Consider the following 26663-nt stretch of genomic DNA (forward strand, 5'->3'; position numbering starts at 1 on the left):
CATTCCATTTTTTATATTACTATATTTATTTTATTTTATTTAGTTTATTTCATTTTATTTCACTTTGTTAAATTTAATTTAATAAAATTTTTCTAATTTTTTTTTTCTAATTTACTTTATATTATTATATTTTATTTTTACACTCAGTTGAGCAGAGCTCACAGAGTTTATTAACTTTGATTGGATAACGGTTGATTGTACAGGTGTAAAGGAATCGAGATAGATATAGACTTCCATATATCAAAATCATCAGGATCGAAAAAAAAATTGATTGAGCTATGTCCGTCCGTCCGTCTGTCCGTTAACACGATAACTTGAGTAAATTTTGAGGTATCTTGACGAAATTTGGTATGTAGGTTCCTGGGCACTCATCTCAGATCGCTATTTAAAATGAACGATATCGGACTATAACCACGTCCACTTTTTCGATATCGAAAATTTCGAAAAATCGAAAATGTGCGATAATTCATTACCAAAGACGGATAAAGCGATAAAACTTGGTAGGTAGGTTGAACTTATGACGCAGAATAGAAAATAGGTAAAATTTTGGACAATGGGCGTGGCACCGCCCACTTTTAAAAGAAGGTAATAAAGAAGTTTTGCAAGCTGTAATTTGGCAGCCGTTGAAGATATCATGATGAAATTTGGCAGGAACGTTACTCCTATAACTATATGTATGCTTAATAAAAATTAGCAAAATCGGAGAACGACCACGCCCACTTTTAAAAAATTTTTTTTTTTAAAGTGAAAGTTTTACAAAAAATTTAATATCTTTACAGTATTTAAGTAAATTATGCCAACATTCAACTCCAGTAATGATATGGTACAACAAAATACAAAAATAAAAGAAAATTTCAAAATGGGCGTGGCTCCGTCCTTTTTAATTTGATTTGTCTAGGATACATTTAATGCTACAAGTCGAACAAAAATTCACCAATCCTTGTGAAATTTGGTAGGGGCTTAGATTCTAGGACGATAACTGTTTTCTGTGAAAAGGGCGAAATCGGTTGAAGCCACGCCCAGTTTTTATACACAGTCGACCGTCTGTCCTTCCGCTCCGCCGTTAACACGATAACTTGAGCAAAAATCGATATATCTTTACTAAACTCAGTTCACATAATTAACTGAACCCACTTTGTATTGGTATTGGCCGAAATCCGACTATGACCACGCCCAATTTTTCGATATCGAAGATTACGAAAAATGAAATAAATGCGATAAATGATATACCAAATACGAAAAAAGGGATGAAACATGGTAATTGGATTGGTTTATTGACGCAAAATATAACTTTAGAAAAAAACTTTGTAAAATGGGTGTGACATCTACCATATTAAGTAGAAGAAAATGAAAAAGTTCTGCAGGGCGAAATCAAAAGCCCTTGGAATCATGGCAGGAGTACTCTTCGTGGTATTACATATATAAGTAAATTAGCGGTACCCGACAGATGATGTTCTGGGTCACCCTGGTCCACATTTAGGTCGATATCTCGAAAACGCCTTCACATATACAACTACTACCACTGCCTTTTAAAATTCTTATTAATACCTTTAATTTGACACCCATATTGTACAAACACATTATAGAGTCACCCCTGGTCCACCTTTATGGCGATATATCGAAAAGACGTCCACCTATAGAACTAACCCACTCCCTTTTAAAATACTCATTAACACCTTTCGTTTGATACCCATATTGTACAAACGCATTCTAGAGTCATCCCTGGTCCACCTTTATGGCGATATCTCGAAAAGGCGTCCACCTATAAAACTAAGGCCCACTCCCTTTTAAAATACTCATTAACACCTTTCATTTGATACCCATTATCGTACAAACAAATTCTAGAGTCACCCCTGGTCCACCTTTATGGCGATATCTCGAAAAGGCGTCCACCCATAGAACAAGGCCCACTCCCTTTTAAAATTCTCATTAACACCTTTCATTTCATACCCATATCGTACACACAAATTCTAGAATCACCCCTGGTCCACCTTTATGGCAATATCTCGAACATAGAACTAAGGCCCACTCCCTTTTAAAACACTCATTAACACCTTTCGTTTGATACCCATATTGTACAAACGCATTCTAGAGTCACCCCTGGTCCACCTTTTTAACGATATCCCGAAAAGGCGTCCACCTATAGAACTAAGGCCCACTCCCTTTTAAAATACTCATAACAACTTTCATTTGATACCCATATCGTACAAACAAATTCTAGAGTGACCGCTGTTCCACCTTTCTGGCGATATCTCGAAAAGCCGTCCACCTATAGACCTAAGGCCGAATCTCTTTTAAAATGCTCATTAACTCCTTTCATTTGATACCCATATTGTACAAACGCATTCTAGAGTCACCCCTGGTCCACCTTTATAACGATATCCCGAAAAGCCGTCCACCTATAGAACTAAGGCCCACTCCCTTTTAAAATACTCATTAACACCTTTCATTTGATACCCATATCGTACAAACAAATTCTAGATACATCCCTGGTCCACCTTTATGGCGATATCTCGAAAAGCCGTTCACCTATAGAACTAAGGCCGAATCCCTTTTAAAATGCTCATTAACACCTTTCATTTGATGCCCATATCGTACAAACAAATTCTAAAGTCACCCCTGGTCCACCTTTATGGCGATATCTCGAAAAGGCGTCCACCTATAGAACTGAGGCCAAAACCCTTTTAAAAAACTCATTAACACATTTCTTTTGATACCCATATCGTACAAACAAATTCTAGAGTCGCCCCTGGTCGACCTTTATGGGGATATCTCGAAAAGGCGATCACCTATAGAACTAAGGCCCACGCCCTTTTAAAATACTCATTAACACCTTTCTTTTGATACCCTTATCGTACAAACAAATTCTAGAGTCAACCCTGATCCACCTTTATGGCTATATCCCTAGATGGCTTCCACCTATAGAACTATGGCCCACTCCCTCATAAAATACTCTTTAACACCTTTCATTTGATACCCATATTATACAAACAAATTCTAGAGTCAACCCCGATCCACCTTTATGGCGATATCCCTAAATGGCGTCCACCTATAGAACTATGGCCCACTCCTTCATAAAATACTCTTTAATGCCTTTCATTTGATACACATGTCATACAAACACATTCCAGGGTTATCCTAGGTTCATTTTCCTACATGGTGATTTTCCCTTATTTTGTCTCCATAGCTCTCAACTGAGTATGTAATGTTCGGTTACACCCGAACTTAGCCTTCCTTACTTTTTTTTAATTTAAGTTTGGTTTATTTTATTCAATTATATTATATTTTATTTTATTTATTACTATTTAATTTAATTTCATTTTGTTTTATTTTATTTATAAATATATATAACCTCCGAAAAAATTTTAGGCCCAGCTTCTTTTCCAATTTCGGGCCTGCGGGGCGGGACTTATTTGTCTTTGCCGACTCCGAGTTGCATCTGCAAGGCAGATGAGTTTTCACTGAGAAATACACTCGGAGTGCTTGCCAAACACTGCCGAGAGGCGACCCCGCTTAGAAAAATTTTCTTCTAATTGAGAATAACGTGTTTCTAAAATTTTGATGTTGCTTTGACCGAGGTGTGAACCCAGGATCTCCAGTATGGTAGGCGGAGCACGCTACCATTACACCACGTTTTATTTTGTTTTATTTTATTCTACTTTATTTTATTCAAATATTATTTATTTTGTTTATTATTATTTAATTTAATTTAATTTTGTTTTATTTTATTTTAGTTTAGTTTAGTAGTTTTTATTATACATTTATAAAAATAAATTATTTTATTTTTTTAATTTTATTTTTTTATTTAATTTCATCATTAGTTTATTTTACTTTATTTCGTTTCACTTAATTTTATTTTATTTTCTTATTTTATTTTATTTTTTATATTATTTAATTATATTTTATTTAATTCTAATTAAGTATATTTTATTTTATTTTATTGCGATTCATTTTGTCTAATTTATTTTATTGCATTTTTTGGTTTTATTTTATATTTATATTTATTTTATTTTTATTTGATTTAATTTTTTTCTATTATTTTGCTATATTTTGTTTTATTTTATTATAATTTATTTAATTGTATTGTGTTTTATTTTGCTTTATTTAATTGTATTTTATTGTGTTTTATTTAATTTAATTTTATTTTATTTGCTATTATTTGACCTCATTTTAGTTTATTTTATTTTTTTATTTTGTTTTCTTTTATTTTATTTTATTTCATACTATTTTATTTTATTATTTATGAATTAATAATTTTATAAATTTTTTTTATTTCAATAGAAGTGAAATTTTATATTTTATTAGCATTTAAAAATTCCGGGATAAATTCATTTTTATTTGATATATACAAAGAAAAGAAAAATGAAAGAAAAAAGCAAAAAATTTTTTGCTTGGAGCTCGATGAGGAACTGAGCCTAAAAACTCATTTGTATATGACTACATGTTGGGAGATGGCACGTATGTAGATGCCATTTACGTTAGCTCTGCAAAATTTTTGCTCATTTTTTTGGCTAAAAACCTTTTCGGGGTTTCGAAAGCGAAGTTAAGTAATATTGCGGTTTCCTAATTGGCATTTACATTCAGTCGTGCTCTTTAAATTTGGTGGTGCGCACTGCGCAGTCGTGTCTCATGTCAAATTCTCGATTACACATCTGCAACCAATACGCGTAAAAAGTAATAGCGATTGCATGAAGAGAAATCTTTACATTTTTTGTTTAAATATTTAAAGTTTTTAAATTTTTCACGTTCGTTCAATTTATATTAGTTTGCACGTATTAACTTTGACCACAATTTTTTTTTAATTTGCTAACTCTTTTTGTGTATTTCTTTACGCATGCGCACTCACTTCTCATTGCAGTTAGGCAAAGCAACAACAAAACCATGTAAAATTAACTTTGTTTTGTTGCTATTTTCACTTTTCACTATTATTATACACTTTTTAAACCGCTAATTCCACCAAATTCGTCCGCATACGCTAAGAGTACGTCGAGCACTGAAGATCGATTTGAGCCACGGCAAAGTTTTGAGCCACAAACACGACAAACGACGAACAACAATTAAGCAAGTAAGTGCCAAGCAAACAACAACCACGACATCATCACAGCTCCAAAGACAAGGAGAAGCTTGGGCGAGGGTAAATAGACGTAAGGTGTGAGACATTGTCGGGGGCCGCAAAGCAGTCGTCGTCGTTGAATCCAACCTGTATGCTGCACTAACCCGCTTCATTGCTTGCCAAGTTACATATGTACATACTTTGCTGTTTATGTTGTTGCTGACTCGAGCATATATTTTTTTTTAATTTTGTTAGAGATGTACACGGGAAATGCCATATCTGCCTATCCCGACATTAAAACTTAAGCTCCTGCGGAAACTATCACGAGCTCTTTCAGACTTGTATCACTGGTTCTTATTTTTGTTTCTAAGACAAGTTCAAATAACTGGCAAAACTTTGATAACAACTTAGCTGTTATTTTACCTGTTAACCCGATTTGAGTCCATGGTTTTAAATATTACTTTTATGTCTCTTAATTTTGTTTGAATGAAGTGTTTCCAAGTTTTTGAAAACTGACATTACTAGTGCCGGAAGAGCACTCTCGAAGACCCACTTCCCACACCGAATATCCTGTGCTCAACTCCCACCAAAACATCAACAACAAGCAACATCAAAAATTTATATACAAGATATTTCAGTTAGAAAATAGTTTTTCGAAGCTGGGTCATCCCTCGGCATTGATTTGGCAAACACTTTCTTCTGCCATGAAATGCTTCTCAGTGAAAATTCATCGGGCTTGTAGATGCCGCCTGGTGGTGGCGTAAATATGTAGATCCCGTCCCGCCAATTTGTAGGAAAAATTGAAAGGAACACCACATAAATTTGAAGAGAACTCTGCCTGAAATCTATTCGTGGATTATCGCGCCGTGTATTTTTCTATTTTAACGCAAGTCCCGAGGACCTCCCATCTCTAAATGCCGTTGCTGTCAACAGCTGTGTTGGTACATATGCTTGCACATAGCAGTTGATGAAACCGGTGTTGGAGCTGCCAGCTGCTTGTCGAATCGGTCGGTATTTTGTTTTTTTTTTCTGTTCTCTCTTTTTTTTTCTTACCCCCACATGGTACAACTACTTCTTCAACTATTTTTAGCGTTTTTGTTTTTAGTGATTGTCTTCTCTTTAGTTTTAGTTGCCTGCTTATGTTATGACCCATGTTGCGCGATTTTGTTTTTACTTTTTTTTTGCTTTTATTTATTTTTTAATTTTATTTCTTTTTTATGCGCAATTTTTTGTATATAATTCGTTCCATTTTGCATTCCTTACCTTTCTAGCCTGCATCATTACTGTTGTTCAATATTACTTTAAGCATGTAGGCACTTTTACACGTATTTCTTGTAATTTGGTGTTTCGTTGTCATGCGTTGAGTTTTTTGTGGTTTTATTTTTGATTTAATTACACTCGGGTGCAAGATACGGCAGCGGGCACCAATGGCACCTCTTCATTTTAGCTGTCTACTGCATGTCTCGTTTATCTTTGCCAATGGCAGCTAACAGTGTTAAGAATGTAATAAGCAAAATCCTAAACTCAGCTGAAAGCCGAGTATGCGTCCCGAGTACGCACAAAATATGGAAGACACTTACGGAGTTGTAATTTAGGTTAGGTTGAACTGGACATCACATAGACTGAACGAACTCATGGTGCTACCAGAAGTTTATCCAACGATCAAATTCAAAAACCCTATTAGAAATCAGGACCTTTATATGCTAAAAACTAAATACGTTCTCTTGGCAGTTGCTAAAGATTCCTAGGACCTGTGCTACTTGCTGCTTCAAGATCTGATATCTGTGCCACTCCTAACTTAATTTAAATGACAAACCACTTCAGACTCTACCAACGCATAAATTATAGTTGTGGCTTTAAAAAGTTGCCTACCAATACCGAAGAGTAAGTTTTTCGGAAGAGAGGCACGATTTCAGCTAATAACGGCATACTAATCTTCACCGATGACTCTAAAATGGATTCAGGTAAGCGGGTTGGAATATATACGCATACCTTAGAGATTTCAACGCATAGGTTTTAAGCGGAAGTCCTTGCGATTTGACAGGTATGCAAATCACTTGAGGTCCGGAATATAACGGGCAAAGTATCCATCATTTCTGACATCCAAGCAGCATTAAATAAGCTAGAAGCACCAGCTCAAAGCTGGTAGGGGCATGCAAGAAACTTATAGCCGGGTTAACCGACACACTGGAAATACCCATTATCTTGGTTCCGGAACAATGGGGAATCGAAGGAAACGGGATGATGAGTTGGCGCGGAAGAAGGTGAGGGAATTACCAGAGTCGAAGTAGGCAGGGGGGTAACCATGTTGGTAATTCGGGATTTTTATGTGAACAAAGCTCAGAAAAGGTAGAATAGCACCGCGGCCATACTACAACGAAAAAAGGACAAGGAGTCTACTGGGTAGCGGTCTGCACCAGTCTTTGAGCTTTGGGCACTCATGCAGACAATATGGATAATGACCACTGCAGAAATTGTAAATACGTAACTACAAAAGAGACTGTTGAGCATTTTCTGTGGAAATGGTTCTAGCTAGAAAAAGGTGAAGAACCTTCAGAAGCCCCTTTTTTATGGAAAATCTGGGTGATTATCAATATTTTTCGGGCTGCTTGTACTACATACCACAGTCGGAACTGAACTTATTATTTACTATTCCAGCCAGAACTTTTCGAAAGGCTTTCGTATCACTAAATCTGAATATCGAAACGGATTTTTCATTTTGGATCACGCTTTTCCTTTAAAATTGAAAGTTTTGCTTTATTAGTTTAACATAATTTCATTTCAAATATGCCTGGTTTACTGAACTCCCCAATACGCTTAATAACAGCACGTACGGGCCTTCCTAAAGACAGATAAACATTTTCAAGAAAAATAGTTGCGCTTTAAAATTGTATGACATATCTCGAAAGCGAAAACCAATTGAAAAATTCTGGCACCGCTAACAAAATCCTCGGGTAAAATTAGATAGAATTGAGCTTTACTTATGACAGTGTGAAAGTCGACAATAGGGTATTATTCAAATACTTCAAATTCTGAAAAAACCCTCTGTTCGCTATATCTGAAGCCTCTCAGCGCACATGGCAAATGAGATTTAAAAAGTTGTTTGCATACAACGGCTCTTGTTGGCGTTATAATCAATCAATTACATGCTGCGCTAAAAGTATCAGACCAGTAGTGTTGCCGAAAGTCATTGAGGTTCAGATAGAATGGATGACAAGCTTTTTCTACACTTTCGTACATTAGCCAATTCAAATGATGTGACTTGTGTTTTTAGGAGGCCTTTTCTTGCAAAAGTGTGTGAAACTAGTCTGAAATTGATTGACCCTGCCAATAATATTTTATTTCTTTTCAGAAGATGTAGAAGATTCCTTCAAAGTTAACTGAAAGCGAAACAATCATTTCAAAGCATTTTTTTCGTAAATGATTTCATTTCGAAGCCTTTAAGGAGGACAGATCGCCTTTCGTGGATGTTTTTCATTATCCAAAGACCTTAAAGCGTTTTATGAGTTGTTTTTTTTTTTTTTAATTGAATTTTGGAGCCTGTTTTGTGCCATATTGTAGCTATTTTGGCATTGGCATTATATTCGAGTTTAGTTTCAGTTAAGACAATTCGCTTAGATTCCAAAAAAAGGTAATAAAAAAATACCTTGAAATATTCCCGTATGCAATGTTTTCGGATTTAAATATCGGAGCGCCGAACATGGCCGATCGGACTCAGCGAGGACACTCCCCGAAGGCCTTCGGGAGTGTTATCTATGTTGATGGTTCTTTGCCGGATGCAGATCCGGTCACCATAAATTTAAGCCAAGAAATTAATATACGTTTCAATTGATGCATGCAGACCGCACCTTGACCGAAACTTTGTAAAAAATGTGAGTATTGATAAGGGAAAATACATATTTTCAAATAAAAAAGAAACAATTTTTTGAGTGTTTTCTTAGATTGTGGATACAGCGCTTAACGAATCTTGGGAATAGATTTCTCATGTTGATCAAAATGCAAGAATGAAAACAGTCGAGTCAGTAATGACGATTCTTCTAAAGATATATACCTCCCTCCTGCTTTAAAAATATTAATGTGGTAAAATTTAGTTTAAAAAAAAAAAATTCTATTATTTTTATAAAATATTAGAAGTGTGGTTTGGTGTCTCATGTTTGCTTAGCTGATCTTTCTAACCCTCTTTGGTTTGAGCTCTTTGTTGCATTTACATTCTCACCCGTCATTTGATTTCAGCTGTTTATTACATGTAAAATTACAAATTACAGACATAAAAATTTTTTTTTTAATTTTTATTAAAAGTTTGACTCATTGGCTTGGTGACGACTGGGCGAGTGACTGTCATAATTTTCCCGTTAAAACTAACTATACTTATGTACATCCTATTAACCCTGTAGAAATTTGGGGCATTGAAATGCAATGGCATAGGTAAACATAAGTAGGGAAGTTTAACAAAAAACATATAGTGGCGAATATAAGCAGTTCGATAAGTTGCTAGTAAATAAATGCACTACAAAAGAAAAATAAACAAGTAAAGGTGTCTAAATTCGGGTGTACCGCAACATTATATACTCAGCGTCAACTTTAATTGTACATTTCATTTCAGATAAACTACTTTTCTACATAACACGTGGCACCGCCCGTTTAAAAAATGTCTCCCCATTTCCTCTTACAATAAAACTTGATTGATTCAAAGCTATTTCCAGCTAAGTTATAGCTTATTATTCTAGTCTACGACCCTTTTAAACCTGTTTTATATCTAAGTTGCCGTGGTCTTTAACCGATCCCGTCCATTTTTACTAGAAATATTTTGTTCTATAATGAAAATACATATGTGTATACAATTTCATTACGATATGTTAATTTTTCTTCGAGTTATGGCTCCCGAAACAGAGATATAATTCAATTTAGAAAGTAAAATTCTATTGATACAAGCTCTTTTCCGCTAAGATATAGCTTATTATTTTCATCTAAAAAAAAAAAAAATATTTTAAAAATATTTTTATTTGCCTTCAAATATTATAATTTATTAAATTTTAATGATCATTAATAATATTTGTAAAATTGATTTTATCAGAATATATATATAAAAAGTGGGCGTGGTTATCATCCGATTTCGCTCATTTTTAATACCAATCTATTCTGGGTGCAGATAAGCTCGTGTACCAAATTTGGTGAAGATATCCAATATTTACTCAAGTTATCGTGTTAACGGACAGACGGACGGACGGACATGGCTCAATCAAATTTTTTTTCGATACTGATGATTTTGATATATGGAAGTCTATATCTATCTCGACTCCTTTATACCTGTACAACCAACCGTTATCCAATCAAAGTTAATATACTCTATGTGCAAAGACGCTGAGTATAAAATCAAATCAAAGCAAGCAGCCACACATGCATGTAAACAGCAAAGCTAGGAGCGACAAGAATATTTCGTATACATGTGATCAGCAGCTAAGAGCTAAGAAGAAAGAGAAATAGTCACACATGCATGTAATCTGTCAAGGGCGAAGATGACCACTACAAAAACTGTGATTAGTTGAGGATGAATCCGGGATGAGTCGCAAAGGTTTATGCGACCAATGCTAGTTTTGATCTCTTTATATGAGTTGAACTGTTCCCTTTTGTTTGAGCATGTACTATGAAGAGACTAATTGTACCCATTTATACCCGAAAGGGATCGATCATTCAATCCCCCTTGTACCCATATGGGAACATGTGAAGACTAGTCTTTTTTCGTTTTAATAAGGCCTCAAATAGGTACCGGTCGCATTTTTAACCCCAATCGTAGTAGAATGATACTCACCGATGTAATCCATTTTTAAATAAAACAATAATTCAAATTATTTTATTTTCATTTCCGGTTTATAATGAAATAAGCAATTGCTAAGGTGACTTTTTTGGCAGAAACATAATCGAAGGGTTTGCCAAGCCACCAAACATTTTTGATGTAAACTGTTCGCCCGCTTTTCGAAAAGGAATAAAAAATATTCTCCAAAAATTTTACCCTAACTCCAGCGTAGTCGCTAAGTCGTTGTAATTTAGGATCGGTATAGGCCTCCGCATTTTTCTTAAATTATTCGATTCAAACATCTGTAATTTTTTTTATTTTACACATTTCGTTTCCGTTTTTTTAATATTTTTTTAAAGTGCGCTACATAGATTTCAAACTGAATAATCCCAACATACCGAAAGGGACTTAAGGGGATCAATTGTGCCCAAATGTAGACACAATAGATCAATCCAAGACCAATTCCTTAAGGTACATTACTCACACATATACATGTATTAGCTTTATCCGGTGTACGTTGTAACGCCCGAGATCGTTATTTTTTCTGTTTTGTTTGTTGATAATTTAGTTTATTGTTCTGTAAATTGAATTAAATTTTTTACGCATATTTGGTAAAATTTTCGTTTAAAACATTTTATTATTGTATCTTATTGTAATGCAAGTGGGTACACAATATTTTTGGTGTTTGCGTTCGGTTCAAAAATAAACAAATTTGTTGGCGTTCCAACTATAGAGCAAGCAACATATAGCTGGGCATGGGAAAAACACGGACTATATAAATTTAATCCTGCAACAGTAAGCGATTGTTTTTGTGCTCTGTTGGTTGTAACTGCAAAAGCAAGACGTACAGGAAAGTGTAAGAGCTTAAAATTGAATGGCAAATCTGTAGGAATCATTGGGATCCGTGGTATGAGCGATGCTTTATACTCTCAGTTGAATCGTGCGCCTATTTCTCCTAGGATACTGAAAGCCATCTCGAATACTTGCAAATACGTTAGAATACAAAGATGTTTCATGCGCGAAAAATAGTATAAGGATAGCTTCACAAAATTGTGGTAGGAAACTTTCACCACTCACCACAGCAGAAAGTCTTAAACTACCACTGTCTGTATATATTATTTAACAATTACGTGTGTATTTTTTATTCAGCTAATCTGTCACTTTTAGCCTCTAAAACTACAATCAGTGTAGTTTGTGTGCTTAATTATGTTAAATATTGTATTAAAGCTTGTGGTGTGGTGAAAGTGTCCTACTAAAATTTTGTTACGCTCGGCTGCTTTACACGGAAGTTCGCGAATGCAATATCTTTGAAATCTAATTTGATACTTGCTTGTTTATTTCTCGTTTCTGCAAAGAGGATAAATTATGATAAGAGCCAACCAACAGTTTGCTACAAGTGGCGAGTAACTCGCTGGAAATCAAAAAATGTATGCTGAATGTTTTCCATGAGGGACATTTTTGAATTGATTAGATGGCTTTCAGTATCCTAGGAGAAATAGGCGCACGATTCAACTGAGAGTATAAAAGCATCGCAAGCCGGGTAGTAATGAATCAGTTTATTTTAAACGTTTTAAGCGAAATACGCGAGAAATTTGATTGTGAATTGCTACCAGCGTTGTAGTGTTGTAAGTAAAGAACATAGAATAATCAAGAATTCTCAAAACTCGTAACATTATACTACTCAGACTGGATCGAACAAAAGATGGTAGGAGACCGCCATTTAATTGTAGTAAGCTTATGTTAGCAGGATATCGGAAAAATATGTTTTCAACTTTTGGATCTTTGATAGCAATAATTTTGGTAAAAAAAAATATAAAAAAACAAATAAGGGAGTACCAGTTCTAGCGAAAACGAACATTAACCAGCAGGGTGCTTTCATATATAAAACAATATGAAAGCTGAAACAAACTACTACTGTATAAAATAAATGTAAGGCGTGATAACTGCTGAGGAGATTTAAGGCCAAGCTTCTCTTCCAACTTGCGTCGTGTTCCTTTTGATTTCCCCTACAAATTGTCGGGACGAGAACTACATGTTTTACGCTTTTTTCGAAATAAGAGAACTGGTTTCTAAAATTTTGATGTTGCTTTAAATATTCTTGCTTCACTTCAACTGCAGCATGGTGGTAATTTTCCACATGTATATTTGAGATATTTATTTTATTTATTAGGTCTGTTTATCGAGCCCAAAACAAACAAATGTAGAGCAGAGCAGAGTAGTAACTGTCAAAAATGAATAGACCAAGCAGATTAGGGCAAACATGACATGAAACATATTTCAGAAAAAAAATTTCAAAATAACCGATACGTTTTAATGCTAGGTTTAACTAAAATATACTGATTTATGTTTGTTGGCACAAAACTGTGTTATCTAGATTGCTTTAGTGTTATTTCGAGCAGACTCACGAAAGAAAGAGTAGAGCCACTCAGAGCAAAACAATTTATCATTAAACAAAATTACGTGAAAAATTTCTACCTAGCGTAAAGATGAGCAGGTCAGTAAGCGAAACTATTATTTTCGTGAAGGTTTTAAATATGACTGGTTTTAAAAAATAGGGCCGCCGTTATAGTGGGTCGAGACCGTTGGCTGTTTGGAGTTTGATTGAAGAGTTGAATCTCTATAGGCCCTTCTATAGAAATAAAATGAAATATTTGGCTTATTTGCGGAAACAGTGCAACATCAGTTCAGACCACGATCTCGATTCTGTTATCATGAGTATTATACGAGGTATAAGATAGGTTTTTTCCTCGGTAGTCTCCACGGAATTCCAATCCGGAGGCGTTCATCTGTCTGAGCATATTTTGAGTAGTAGTTTCAGCCAATTTTTTACCAGCTCTTCGCCTCCGTGTTTAAACAGCTTGGCGGGTTTTTTCGTTACCAGTCGCCTTGCTATCTCTAAGTCGAGAAGGTCGGGTGGCGGAAGGTATATTCCGGTAGCAGTGACTGCGGTATCGGTTCTCCATCTGCCTAGCTGTCTAGTTGTGAGGAGAAGTGCTCCCGCCATAAGTTAGCACCATTTTTTTGTACTCTGACAGTGTGTCGTCATCGTCGCTTTATAAAAAAGACGAGTCCGATACGATTACGAACCGACTCGTCTGCAGAGGGCTTAAACCTTATTTATATGAAAAACAATACTAGGGACGTTATAACAAAATTTCATCTTGATAAAATGCTTGATTTTCATATGATTAAAATGATTCCCTAAAATTTTAAATTGGCGGCCGAGTGGTATAAGTACTATAAGTTATGTTAAGGGAGAAGCAATATTTTACAATCTTGAAACGATTCTGGCACTCTGACAACTTTTATAATTTTCCATAACAAATAACTCTTAAAGCTTTTCATATTTATTTTCTAGCAATGCTTCTCGCTTCAACTATGTCTTCAGCCTTAGCCTAGTGATAGTGCGGAGGACTTACAATACAGGAGTTCAGAGTTCGCACTCCGCTTCAATCCATTAAAAAGTTTCAGAACGGTTCTTTTTTTAAGAATGATATATCCCCAGTAAAGGGTTCTATTACTAACGTATTATATGGATATTGGTTCATCTTTGATGCGTGACTATCATTTTTTATACCTTTCGTGAAAATGAAATGGTATACTAATTTCGTCACGAATCTCAACCCACTATTAAGTATAACCAGGGCCGTCTTTAACCTATTGGGGGCCCTGGGCACATTAGGATAATGGGCCCCTATGACTTTGACGGAACCCTATTTTGTTAGAATAGACAAAGAAAGTAGGTAAACCAGGTTAAATATTTATTTTGATTAACAATCACATGAAACTAATAAATAAATGTAATATTGTCCACAAAAGTTACTGTTTGAGTATATACAAGTTGGTGTTTAAAAATCTATGTTATTTGAAGAGGAATCTTTCTAGATTTCAGATGGACAAACTCGTTAATAACTTCTTCAAAATCTATGCTTTTTAGTATATCAGATTCTATGGACATCAGCGATAAACTGGTTAATCTCTCTTGAAGCATTGTACTTCTTAATTCATTTTTAATTCTTTTTAATTTGGAAAAGGAGCGTTCTCCACTGCAGTTAGTTACCATCATGCTTAAAAAGATTCTCAAAGCGATTTCTACTTTTGGAAATGTGTCTTCAATTTGGTTTTCTTTCAAAAGCTGATATATTTTTAATATGCAATCCTTATTTTCACTGTCATCAATTTTCAAGTATTCTTTTAAATGCAAACATTCTATTTCTAACTCCTTCTCATTAACGTCTTCATAATAAAATTCAGCAAATTCTTTGCAACATTGTCTCAACTCTTCAGGATTCAGAGTTTTCAGGCGAAAAAATAAATCAAAACGTTTACTAATATTCTGATACGAACTTAATAGCTGTTTTAGATGAACGCTGAGGGTATCAATTAGGGGAATAAAGGTTTCTATTCTAAATTTCTCTCTTCCATTCAGTTTGACTGACGGTGCAGAGCCATAAAAAAAAATCTGGCGAGAACTTCTGCGTTTTTTTCTTTGAGATAGGTCCTCGTAGTCAGATTCCGGGTTTCCTTCTTTGGCAGACGAATTTATCCCTGAGGCTAATAAAAAAATCATCAAGTGAAGTTAACATATTAGTTGCAACGTTCAGTGTTATTGTTTACTTTTGGAGATAATTACTTATTTTGTCTATTCTTTTCAATACACAGTTCCAAATTTCCGTTAGTATAATATATTCTAATTTTTCCATTTTTCTCGACAGACTAAGCGCTTCGTCTCTAGTTTCTCGTGCCTGTTCTGTATCGTTTCCGATGGATATCAAAGCTTCTATAACTTGTTCATGACCTTCATGCAAGGCGCTTACTGCATTGCTCGGGCTAACCATCTGGTTTGTGAAAGACTTTTAACAACTTCTCTTGATCCTAAATGTTCTGTCAATATATTCCATCGATGAGTAGAGCCCGAAAAAAAGTTATACACTTTCTGAACCATTTCAAAAAACTTTGTTACCTCCGATACACACCCAGCAGCATGTACACCTACTAAGTTCAATGAATGTCCCGCGCATGGTACAAAGGTGGCAAATTCACATTTCTCCTTGATCCTTGCTTGTAGACCAGTATACTTCCCCGACATATTTGAAGCATTGTCGTAGCTTTGTCCTCTGCAGTCTTTTATGGGAATATCATGGTTATCTAAAAAATTCAAGATGATTTCCGCTAAAACCCAGATTTATGCTCTTTAATAGGAATAAACGTCAGAAACCTTTCAACAGGAACACTGCCATGAACGTATCAAATTATAAAAGTTAGCTGGTCAACATGAGACAGATCGGGCGTACTATCAACGCTAATGGAAAAATATTTTGCTAATTTAACCTCATTTACAATTTTTTTTAGAACCTATTTTCCCATTACGTCAATAAACTCGTTACAAATATTCGCTGATAAATAAGAAATGTTACCTTTTCCAGGATTCCCAAAGTTTTTTAAGTGATCTGCTATAAATGGATCGAATTCACTCAATAATTCCACACATCCCAAATAATTTCCATTATTAGGAGATCCTAGGATTTCATTGTCACCCCGAAACGGAAGCCCTCTCGATGTCAAAAATTTTACAACAGCTACAATCCGTTTAAGTACATTTTTCCAATAATCCACTTCTTTTTGATGTTGAGATATTAAGTCAATATCTACTCTACCAACCGCTTTACTTCGTGCTAGATAAGTTATCATAGATCGCCTATGTGCTGGGTTATTTTCATGTGCTAAAATTATGTGATTAATGTGCTTCCAATCACTACATCCACTCGAAGAGCATAGATTTAAATCAGAGGAGTTAAACAAAGAGCATGAAAAACAAAATACAGAATTTTTGGATGGCGAGAACAACAACCATTTTCTTTCGACGCTTTCATTGTTTTTCAATTTGCGAATAAACAGTGATTTGTTGAAATACCTAGTTACTGATCTATCACCATCTGTGTAGGTTTTGGATGTATCAGAAAAGTCAGAATCTTTGTTTTGTAAATATGCAGGTCCCTTACGAATCAATATTTCGCGACTTTTTTCTGTAAAATTTTCATGAAAATAATCGGCGATATCGTGTGACATTTCTTCTGCGTTGGAAAACTGTTGTTGTTCTACTGAAACAATTGTCGATATTTGTGAAATCACCGAATTGTTACTCTTTCGTCATAGGGACGGTCGCTTTCTGATTCCATGTCTTTTCCAAAGTTGGTGGAAATTGTTGAAGAACATGGGGATTCAAAAATTTCCGCAATTTGTGAACGACACGACTGATCATGTAGACGATTTTTGGTTTGGTTGCTACTTACAGAAGTTTCTCCAGTAGTAGTAGTAGTAAAATATGATGTTAATTTTGGAAACTTTTCAATTACTTCCTTCTGATGTACAGCTTTTTTCCTTTTTTCAGCTCCACTAGGATATGAGCGCTTCGACATTATAATATATTTCAGCAGGTATTTATTTTTACATCGAAAATAGTCGCTAACACAAAAAGAAACAAGCCAACGATGATTTAATTAAAGAATACCTCAGAGCAATCAATAACAACTGCAAACAAAACAACGTCACAACACCACATACAAATACAGGGGAATTCCCGACAGCCAAATTGGTTTATTTAAATCGTTCGGTGACTTTCAGTTTCATGTCGTAAATTCAAACTTGGAGCTTGATGCTTTGCTTCGTTCGCTTGTGTTGGCTGAATGAAATTTATTATCGAAAATGCAGTTAAATGGAATTGTCGCATTATTTGAACGCGTTAAGGTGAATCTACATCTAGCGGCACTACACGACACGACAAAATTGTTGCCTATTTGATCAACTATATCGTGTCGTGTGGTGCTGCTGTCGCTAGGTGTGATATGCTCCATAAGAATAAAATAATACTTTGTCGTGTAGTGTAGTGCTGCTAGATGTAGCCTCAGCTTAAATGGAGCGAGTCACACTGATGAGTATAGATAGATTTTAACTCTTTGTTTCGAGAGAGTGCTGTTAAAATGCACATCTTTTACTGCTGCCACTCTGTGAAAAATGAATAAAACTGAACCCTTGGTTTTAACATAAGTTTTTGGGGATTTTGCAGATTTCTGTTTAATTCGACTTATACATTTTTTCGACTTACATTTTTTTCACCTTATTTTTCAAAAATATGATAATAAAAGTAAATCGATACATAAATAAACAAAAATAGATACGGCCACTCACAAAAATAAGTATGCACTTGGTTTTTGTTGAAAAAAACTCAAATGCAGTGGCTCACAGCTTAATTGATAATTTTCATTTAAAATATCGGAAATTCCCTAACAGAAATCACATTAAAAAAAATATCAAAGGTCAGGAGAGTTAATCAAAATTTGAAAAATGGCCATCCCAAAAAAAAATTCTGAAAAATTTTGAGCTTCTAACTTGCACATTATTATACCTACTAAAATTGATTGGGCTATAAATCTGCATACTCAAAAATTTTCTAGAAATTCTGAGACAAGATTTGAAAATTTTGATGGCCATTTTTCAAATTTTGATTAACTCTCCTGACCTTTAACATTTTTTTAATGTGATTTCTGTTAGGGAATTTCCGATATTTTAAATGAAAAATTTCAATTAAGCTGTGAGCTACTGTATTTGGGTTTTTTCAGCATGAACCAAGTGTATACTTAATTTTGTGAGTGACAGTATGTAAATGAAGGTTACAGTAATGTATAATACGACCATGGACTGACAGTGAAATTTTGAATTTATTGAGAAATATAATAAGAAGAGGACTGATCTCCCGTTTCCGAAGTTCTGTCATTAAAAGCGATGAAAATGGTCAAAATAAAAAATGTAGCTAACGTTTTTTGTTGAGAACTTTTGAATTGCTTATATGTAGTATTTATCTTTCGCATCCGGATTATTATTAGGAACACCGAACCGCGCGTTTTGATACCTCGCTCAACGTTTTGATCACTTCTACCTGTTTCCCCGTAAACTACAGAACTACCGAGTATTTTGGGAACTTTTTCGTTGTTACACTCTGGCCTTCTGTCAAGCAGGGGCGGATACAGGTCTCCAGATGAGGGGGGCGATCATGGCCGAAAGCTCAAAATCCATTTTTGCCATGGAAGTCAGTAATGTAAATTAATGATTAACTTCAGAACACCATTTTGACATAATTACAAATAAACGTATCGAATTTATCTTTAAGCACTCAAATTAGCTCAACTAATTGAAAGAATTCGAACAAAAAACAATCAAGAAATGATTTTATACAGCTCAAAGGTAGAAGCTAGTTCTTTCTGATAAGAGGGTTTCACTTGTGGCTTTAACTAAGTGGAGTTATTTTGAATCTATATCTATTGCAGCAATCAAAAAAGGAAAAAAAGAGATGAATAATTTGACTTCAGACCCCATTCTTGGAAACGAATGAACTTTTGTTTACAACGAATGAACTTTTGTTTGCAATTGAATGAACAGACAGCTGATTTCGAGCCCCATTCCTGGAAACGAATTGAGAGAGAATAAAAGTTTCGTATCAGGTCATCAGTGGCTCTCATATTGCATAAATGAAACGACATATTAGGTGTGTTCCGGAACTTTTATAAAAAAAAATGAAGTTGGTTGGTGATATGAAGAATTTTTTTATGTTTTGCAAGGTCACCTTGTTTCAACTATTTTATTCACAAACCATGGCATATCTGCGGCAATAAGCGGAAAAAGCAAAACTCACTTATTTATTATTTACCTTTTTTCGCTAGACAAGCAGACAAAAGAAGATAAGAAATATTTCATTCAATCTCAATTTTACGGAAATCTAAAAAATGCATTTCAATTTCTGGCAAATTAAGCACGCCCAATATGTATTCAGGTAGGTCTGGGGGGGGGGGGGGGGGGGGGGGGGATCGCCCCACCGCCTCCCCCCTGTATCCGCCATTGCTGTCAAGAGGGTTATATTTTGACTCTATGCTGGCTAATAAATTCCCGGTGAGAGCGAAAATATAAGAGAGTAAAACGAAGTCATCTTAGCTGGTGAGTACTACTGATGATTTTTCTTTAAAATGTGTATGTATTTAGTATACCAGCTTTCCAGGTCATTCTAGAACTTCTTCCCCTAGATATAGAAAGGTACCGAGCAGCGGCGACATCAGCCCTGCGCCTACGGGAATCGTCCAGCTGGAACAGACGCACCAAAGGACATTCTAGACGGCGTCGCCTGGGAGTTCCCTTCCTGGAGAATATTTGCAAAATTGTGGAGTATCACATCAAGGACTTGATGGCCTTCCTTAAGTCTTCAAATTGGTTCGAAGATGAGGTGTAACAGTGTCTTTAGGGTATCACAACGCGCCTTTTATACTGGCCTAAGTGTGCCCTTTTGGTCGCCACTTTAGCCTAACCAAACCTAGCATACCATTATATATTTAAATTTATCAAAGCATGCTGAAGTCAGAAATCCAAATTTTTGGGCGAGAGTAGAATAGCTTCGCGCATGTAAAAGCTTGTAATTTTGTCTTGTATTCAGTAATTTAGGTTCGATTTCTTCGAATTGTATACGTTTTTTAATAATAAGGGCCTTATTCTCTATTGCGAACGAAAGCTCAGACAAATTCCAATTTCGTCTAGCAACCATATTCTTGAACATTTTCGTTTGCCTGCTACCTTTCTTACGTTATCTCTTTATCATAATGTAATAAAAATAAAAGAAGAACGAAAATGATACAGAATATGACTACTAGACGAAATTGAAAAGAGACGAATCGTTGGTCTGAGCTTTCGTTCGCAATAGAGAATAAGGCCCTAAATATTGGTTATCGTTTGGTGATCTGACACGAACTAGGGATTTTGTATTTGATCCGAGGGGGGCCCTGTCATCGTGGGGCCCTGGGCAACTTCGAATTATATAAGTTCTTTGGTAATAAATATTGGTTATCGCTTGGTGATCTGACATGAACTAGGGACTTTGTATTTGATCCGAGGGGGCCCCTGTCATCGCGGGGCCCTGGGTAACTTCGAATTATATAAGTTCTTTGGTAATAAATATTGGTTATCGTTTGCTGATCTGATATGAACTAGGGACTTTGTATTTGATCTGAGGGGGCCCCTGTCATCGCGGGGCCCTGGGCATGTGCCCACTGTGCCCAGTGGCAAAGAGGGGCCTGAGTATAACGAAATTATCATGATGAAGAGCTGAGTTGATTTAGTCATGTCCGTCTGTCCGTCTGTCTGTTTGTATGTAAACTAGTCCCTTAATTTTTGAGATATCTTGATAAAATTTTGTGAGCGCGTATATTAAGGTCTCCAATTAGACATTTTTTGGAACCGGCCGGATCGGACCACTATAGCATATATCCCCCATATAACCGATTTTTTAGAAAATACGATTTTTCTCATATCTTCCTGAATTTATCAGATTGAAGCTTCAAACTTCACCAAATGCTTTCGTATATTGCATATATCTTTGTCTGAAAAAATCAAAGAGATCGGTGGTATATATAGTGTATACCCCATATAAACTGTCATTTCTGCACAAAAAACGTGAACTACCCACCTATTTTTGATTTATCTTGAAAATCGCTTAGGTATGTACTTCTGTTCACTATATATTCTTTGTCTTATACAGCCGATTATTTGGATATTACGAATGGGATAAGATTATTGTTCAGCCCCATTCATGAAAGGTATGAAGTATTCGACACAGCCGAAGATAGTCCCGTCCTTCGGGCCTTAGATCTCTTCGGAGGTTATCGCGCCTTACATTTATTTTTTTTTTATCCATAGCTAAAGATGATCTAGCCATAGATTTCGCTCAGTGTATATACGTTTGTAGCAAATATGTTTTGTCTTTATATTTACTCATTCACTTATCGTTTATGTGGATATTATTATTGGATTTACCACAATTTGATAAATTTTGTAATTAGAGCTCAAAGAGCAAGTAATCAATCAATGAAATGCATACAAAAGCAAAAACTCAAGTTGTAAAGACTCACAATCCAATGCCCAAACAACAAACCAGCATCGAAGACAGCTCATTCATTGGTTGTTAGCACTTGCCGATTGCTAGTTGGATAGAAAAAAAGTTATTCATACAACAAATTTACTAAGTTAAGACTCACTTAAGTCATTACAGCTCAGTGCTTAATCTAACTCTGCCTGCGGTTTTGTGGTGCTAGAGAATTTTAGCACAATCTCTTTAGAAAAACATTCAAGTACACATGCTTATAGTATTATGGTGCATACTAGACTGCGCCAAAAGTGACTCGAAGCCCCTTGGTAGTCTGCGTTCCTCTTGTACAAGGCCTGGATAATATGTATTAACGAGGGTCGGCGAGGGCGAAGGCATTTACCGACTCAGTGTTGGTTATCTCTTCAGAGTGTTGTTTGCCGGGATCTCACGGTTCGTTTGCGCTGTGTGTTGTTGGGTTGGTGATTTCGTTTTGTCAGCGCGGGACAACGAATACACCGTCGGAGGGGTTGCCATTACTGAGCGCAGTACATCTGTGAGTGTGGCAATGGCCATGGCATAAACTGCATTTGGCTGATGCGAAATCATAAATATTCTTAACTGGCATACAGAGCACGTTGTTTAGGGGCTTAGGATTTGATGACTGCGAGACGGGGGCAGGGGCTGGTACTCGGAATTGCTTCTATCCATGCTATGAAGATTGTAGTTATGGGTTAGAGCAGCCGTGTGAGCTGGAGACTTCGTTTGGCGCGAGCCAAATCAGGCAATTGATGCAGCCTGCTGAGCAGCGTTACTGCAAGGCAGCAGCGAGCCACAAATGTATTATAAAAAGTTAATATTGGAGATATATTTTAAGGTAGCCCAGCAACCATCTTTTGCACGTGACACACTGACTAGAGTATGACTGTCTTCAATAAGTTATTTTCCGAAAAATGCAGCAAAAATCTCAGAAGCGGAGTTGGGTTCAATACCTACCCGGAGCAGGAGGGTATGCAGCAGTTGCAATGAGTTGGTCCGAATATGACAATTTGTGGGAGGGACGTAACAAACTAACTGGTGTTACACTGAAATTATAGCTCTTGGTCGGGGGAAAAATCCCGAATCGCTCCGGTACATAGAACCGGCTGTAGTCAGAAGCATTACCCACATCATTGTCGATTGCGGTATTAGAATCATCAACCATATTGATTGGTATATTTAATGAGAAGAACGGAACACTTCTCATTTCAAGTAGGCTCTATCCGTGATTGGCATGTTGCCACTATTTACTTAAACAAACCTGAGTGTGTATGATTTGTGTGATAGAATATGTTTATGGAATCTGAATGAGTCTAAATCTATCGTGTTCATCAACTTAACCACTTCAAGTTAACCTAACTTAACCCAAAGCATTATCGGCTCAAATCGGCAGTAAGCATACATATGTGTATGCTTCTGTCTATTAGTATGAAAAAAGTGCTTCGCATAAAGTAAACTTATGATATTATATAAATAATTTACAATGCTGTAATTGTGATAACACGCATTTTACATTGCGCCTACAAACTGGTATTAGGGTGTGCCAAAAACAATAGTATCATGATTTACACATCACCATTTTCACTGCATCAAACGATCAACATAAACAGTTCATTCATTCAAGATTCATGTAACATTTTGCAAAGGCATGTTGTGGCTCATTTTTTAACGGAAAAATTATTCATTTTCCATGCCTTCTTCAGCACAAATATGCAACTCTCCACGATTTTGTATACAAGTTTCAAAGATCCGTGATAAAATGACACGTTGTTTCAAAAACGTGATCTAAGGTTTTTGAACGTATCTTGTAATAGCTAAGTTTGAATGAGACAAAATACAGATCGCAGTAAGTTTAATTGATGAGCGTCTACTATAGATATGGCAGCCGTTCGGGCTATATACCTTCGGTTAGCCACTCATCAGCATGGTTTCCCTAAAATGCACGGCACTATCACCACGCTAATTGCCATAAATACCTCGATACATATTGGGCTAAATCTCCTCAAGACATTGCTCATTGCGCTTGACCTGTCAACCATGGTACCCTACTCCCAGGCATAGAGTGAGCAACATGTTTGCAACATATCAATAAAACTTGTATTCGCTGAATGCGCCAAATGACTCTCAACTAAACAGTTATCTCCTCAGTATTCCCAGTTTTTTTCAAAATAATTGTCCATCCATGTCATCACACCACCAATTTTCAGATACTCTAAAATATTTCGCGCCACGTTCGATAGTGGTCTCAGCTTCCATACAAATGCAACAGAGGAAATCAGACTTCCTTAATGAATGCGCTAACTTAACTTCTCTGTGGATACTGTAACATGTTAAAATCTTACTTATTCAATATCTTTCAACCGTAATGTGGAACCAAGGCCTTTTACATCAACCTCCTTATGGTCCAATGCGGTTGAAACTGACAGTCTCCTTTGGATCAATTTGGAATATTTGGTGATAATTTTGATGAGAACTCTTGAGTGAAAACGCTTATTGGATGACGCGCTGTTAATACAAAAGCTATGAAAATTCTATTGAGCCGTGAAGAGAAATGCAGTACTTAATTTGGATCCCATTAATGGTTGTAAGTTTAAAAGTCGGTATACCTTAGTGTTAAAGAATTTAAATTTATACCTACCTAAGAAGTACAGTAAATGTGTTAGTCTTTAAAATAATTGCATTGGTTGCAGGTGCACCAACTTTTGCACATATTTTAAGGCCATTCTATTATTTTTTATATGGTGTTAATAAGATTTTATTACTTTCAATTTTGTCATTGTTGTTTTTACGCATGTACAACCAACATGTATGTATGTATACAAAAAGATTTGCTAGATTTACGTATACATTTTCAAACGATTACAGTAGTTCATATGCAGTGTACCATCTGTGAGGTAGACTGTTTGAACTCTTAAAAATTTATCAAGCAAGCAGCAAGAATTACTTCGTCTATCTCTTAACAAGAATTGACAGTGAAAACAATGTCAGTTTAGAAATCAAACGGAAAATATCACTTGCCAACAAGTGCTACTTCGCACTGAGTAAGCAATTGAAAAACAAAGTCCTCACTGGGCGAACAAAATTTACGGTCTCCAAAGAAGATGAGATGACTCTTGGCGTCTTCGAGAGAAAAGTTCTAAGGAAAATTTATGGTTCTGTCCGAGATACCGACGATGACTATCGAAGGAGGTATAATGATGAGCGAATAAAAGTCCAACGAGTAAAAATCCAAAGGCTTCGCTGGACGAAGACGCTCCGGCCATGAAGTAAAGAAAAGGTAGACCTCCCATGAGTTGAGGGAGGAAGGTGTAGGAATATTGCACTTCCCTTGGTGTTTGGCGTCAGTTACCGCAAAACAGGAATAGCTGATGTGCCTTGTTACGACACAGCCAAAACCGACGGTTAAACGCCGATTAATAATGAACGATGGTGGCCAGTCAAATGAGCTCTTGGACAATATAACAAAAACTAAGTTTAACACAAATCTTTCTTACTTATGACGTTAAATGGTTTAAGACGCTTGTTGTATGGCAATAAAGTGTTCTAAGTATAAACGCTTAGTAGAACATTTTTTTTATATTGGACGTTGGAGTAGCACACTACCCTCAAGACCGGAACCGCCGTTAGGCATACCGTCATGGGGGAAAGACGATTTAGCCACTACTACTTCGCATGCGCATTTTTCACTGCGCTCCATTTCAGCATGCATCAAAGCGTCACAACTATAAAGGCCATCTTGCTCACAGCAGTCCAAAAATTTATTTGTCTGCACATTCGGGGAACTAAATTCCTAATGGAAGGCTCCTCTCCAAAAACTCTGTGTACATAGAGTCCTTCGCCATGAAAACGAGGGCACTAAAACATTACATGTTCTGCGCTTTCCAAGTCGGAGGGACAGTGTGGACGGAAAGGATCCTCCTCTATCCCACGCTTGTGTAAATACTTCGTGAAGCCGCTGTGCCCGCTCAATATCTGTGTGAGGTGGTAATTTAGTTCGCCTTGTTTTCGCTCGTACCATTCCGCTATATTCCGAACTGAAAGTCCTTTTCTCGATTCTTCACACCGTTCTTGTCACCACGCTTAGTAAAACATGTTAGGGCGTGTATGAGTGTAACTGATCTAAGTAAGTTGCTTAGAAGAGAACAGTAACTGTATTTGACTTGTCATAGCACATTTCTTTATTTCTAATTTCCAACACCGCGGACACCACAGCTTTTCAGTGAAACCGGACATTGAGGGAAAGTTTCAAGAACCGGGCAGATCGTGAAGATTGTGCTTGAGTTGTGGATGAAGCACTTCTGCTTATAGTTAGATAGCTAGGGATATGACAACACCGATACCCGAATCCCTAGTGAAGGTATACACCTACGTTCCGTAAGCGACTTTGAAGAAGTTGGATAGGCGATGTCTGCGCTAAGGAATAACAAAGCAACGGTAACGGAATACCCCCTGAAATGTACAAACACAAAGGCAACTAGTAAGGAAGGCTAAGTTCGGGTGTAACCGAACATTACATACTCAGTTGAGAGCTGTGGAGACAAAGTAAGGGAAAATCACCATGTTTTAAAAAGAACCTAGGGTAACCCTGGAATGTGTTTGTTAATGATAATTTTAAAAGGGAGTGGGCCTTAGTTCTATAGGTGGATGCCTTTTCGAGATATCGCCATAAAGGTGAACCAGGGGTGACTCTAGAATTTGTTTGTACGATATGGGTATCAAATGAAAGGTGTTAATGAGTATTTTAAAAGGGCGTGGGCCTTAGTTCTATAGGTGGACGCCTTTTCAAGATATCGCCATAAAGGTGGACCAGGGGTGACTCTAGAATTTGTTTGTACGATATGAGTATCAAATGAAAGGTGTTAATGAGTATTTTAAAA

General features: G+C 36.2%; 2 protein-coding genes across 12 annotated transcripts in view; both read right to left on the bottom strand.

The window, feature by feature from the left end:
- Duox (dual oxidase) overlaps positions 1–5217 on the bottom strand; it is a 238480-nt gene extending 233263 nt beyond the window's left edge. For 6 of the 11 annotated variants that reach the window (XM_067765637.1, XM_067765638.1, XM_067765636.1 and 3 more), the window contains exon 1: positions 4847–5213. Coding sequence is in view for 1 of the 11 variants with exons in the window: in XM_067765639.1 (XP_067621740.1) it covers positions 4847–4883 (37 nt within the window). In the remaining 10 variants the exon portion in view is untranslated. Of the gene's footprint in view, positions 1–4519 lie in introns of all 11 variants that reach the window. The other 5 variants (XR_010949522.1, XM_067765632.1, XM_067765631.1 and 2 more) reach the window with 5 other exon arrangements.
- Positions 5218–16025: 10808 nt separating this feature from the next.
- On the bottom strand, positions 16026–17192 carry LOC137242183 (zinc finger MYM-type protein 5-like). Its single transcript, XM_067769548.1, has 2 exons — positions 16265–17192; positions 16026–16080 (listed from the first exon to the last, which is right to left on the bottom strand). Exons 1-2 carry the CDS (start codon positions 16914–16916, stop codon positions 16058–16060), a joined length of 675 nt encoding a protein of 224 aa, XP_067625649.1. The 5' UTR covers positions 16917–17192; the 3' UTR covers positions 16026–16057.
- Between the last annotated feature and the right edge of the window lie 9471 nt (positions 17193–26663).

The sequence above is a fragment of the Eurosta solidaginis genome, chromosome 2 (assembly GCF_040869045.1).
Source record: "Eurosta solidaginis isolate ZX-2024a chromosome 2, ASM4086904v1, whole genome shotgun sequence".
Lineage (NCBI taxonomy): Eukaryota > Metazoa > Arthropoda > Insecta > Diptera > Tephritidae > Eurosta > Eurosta solidaginis.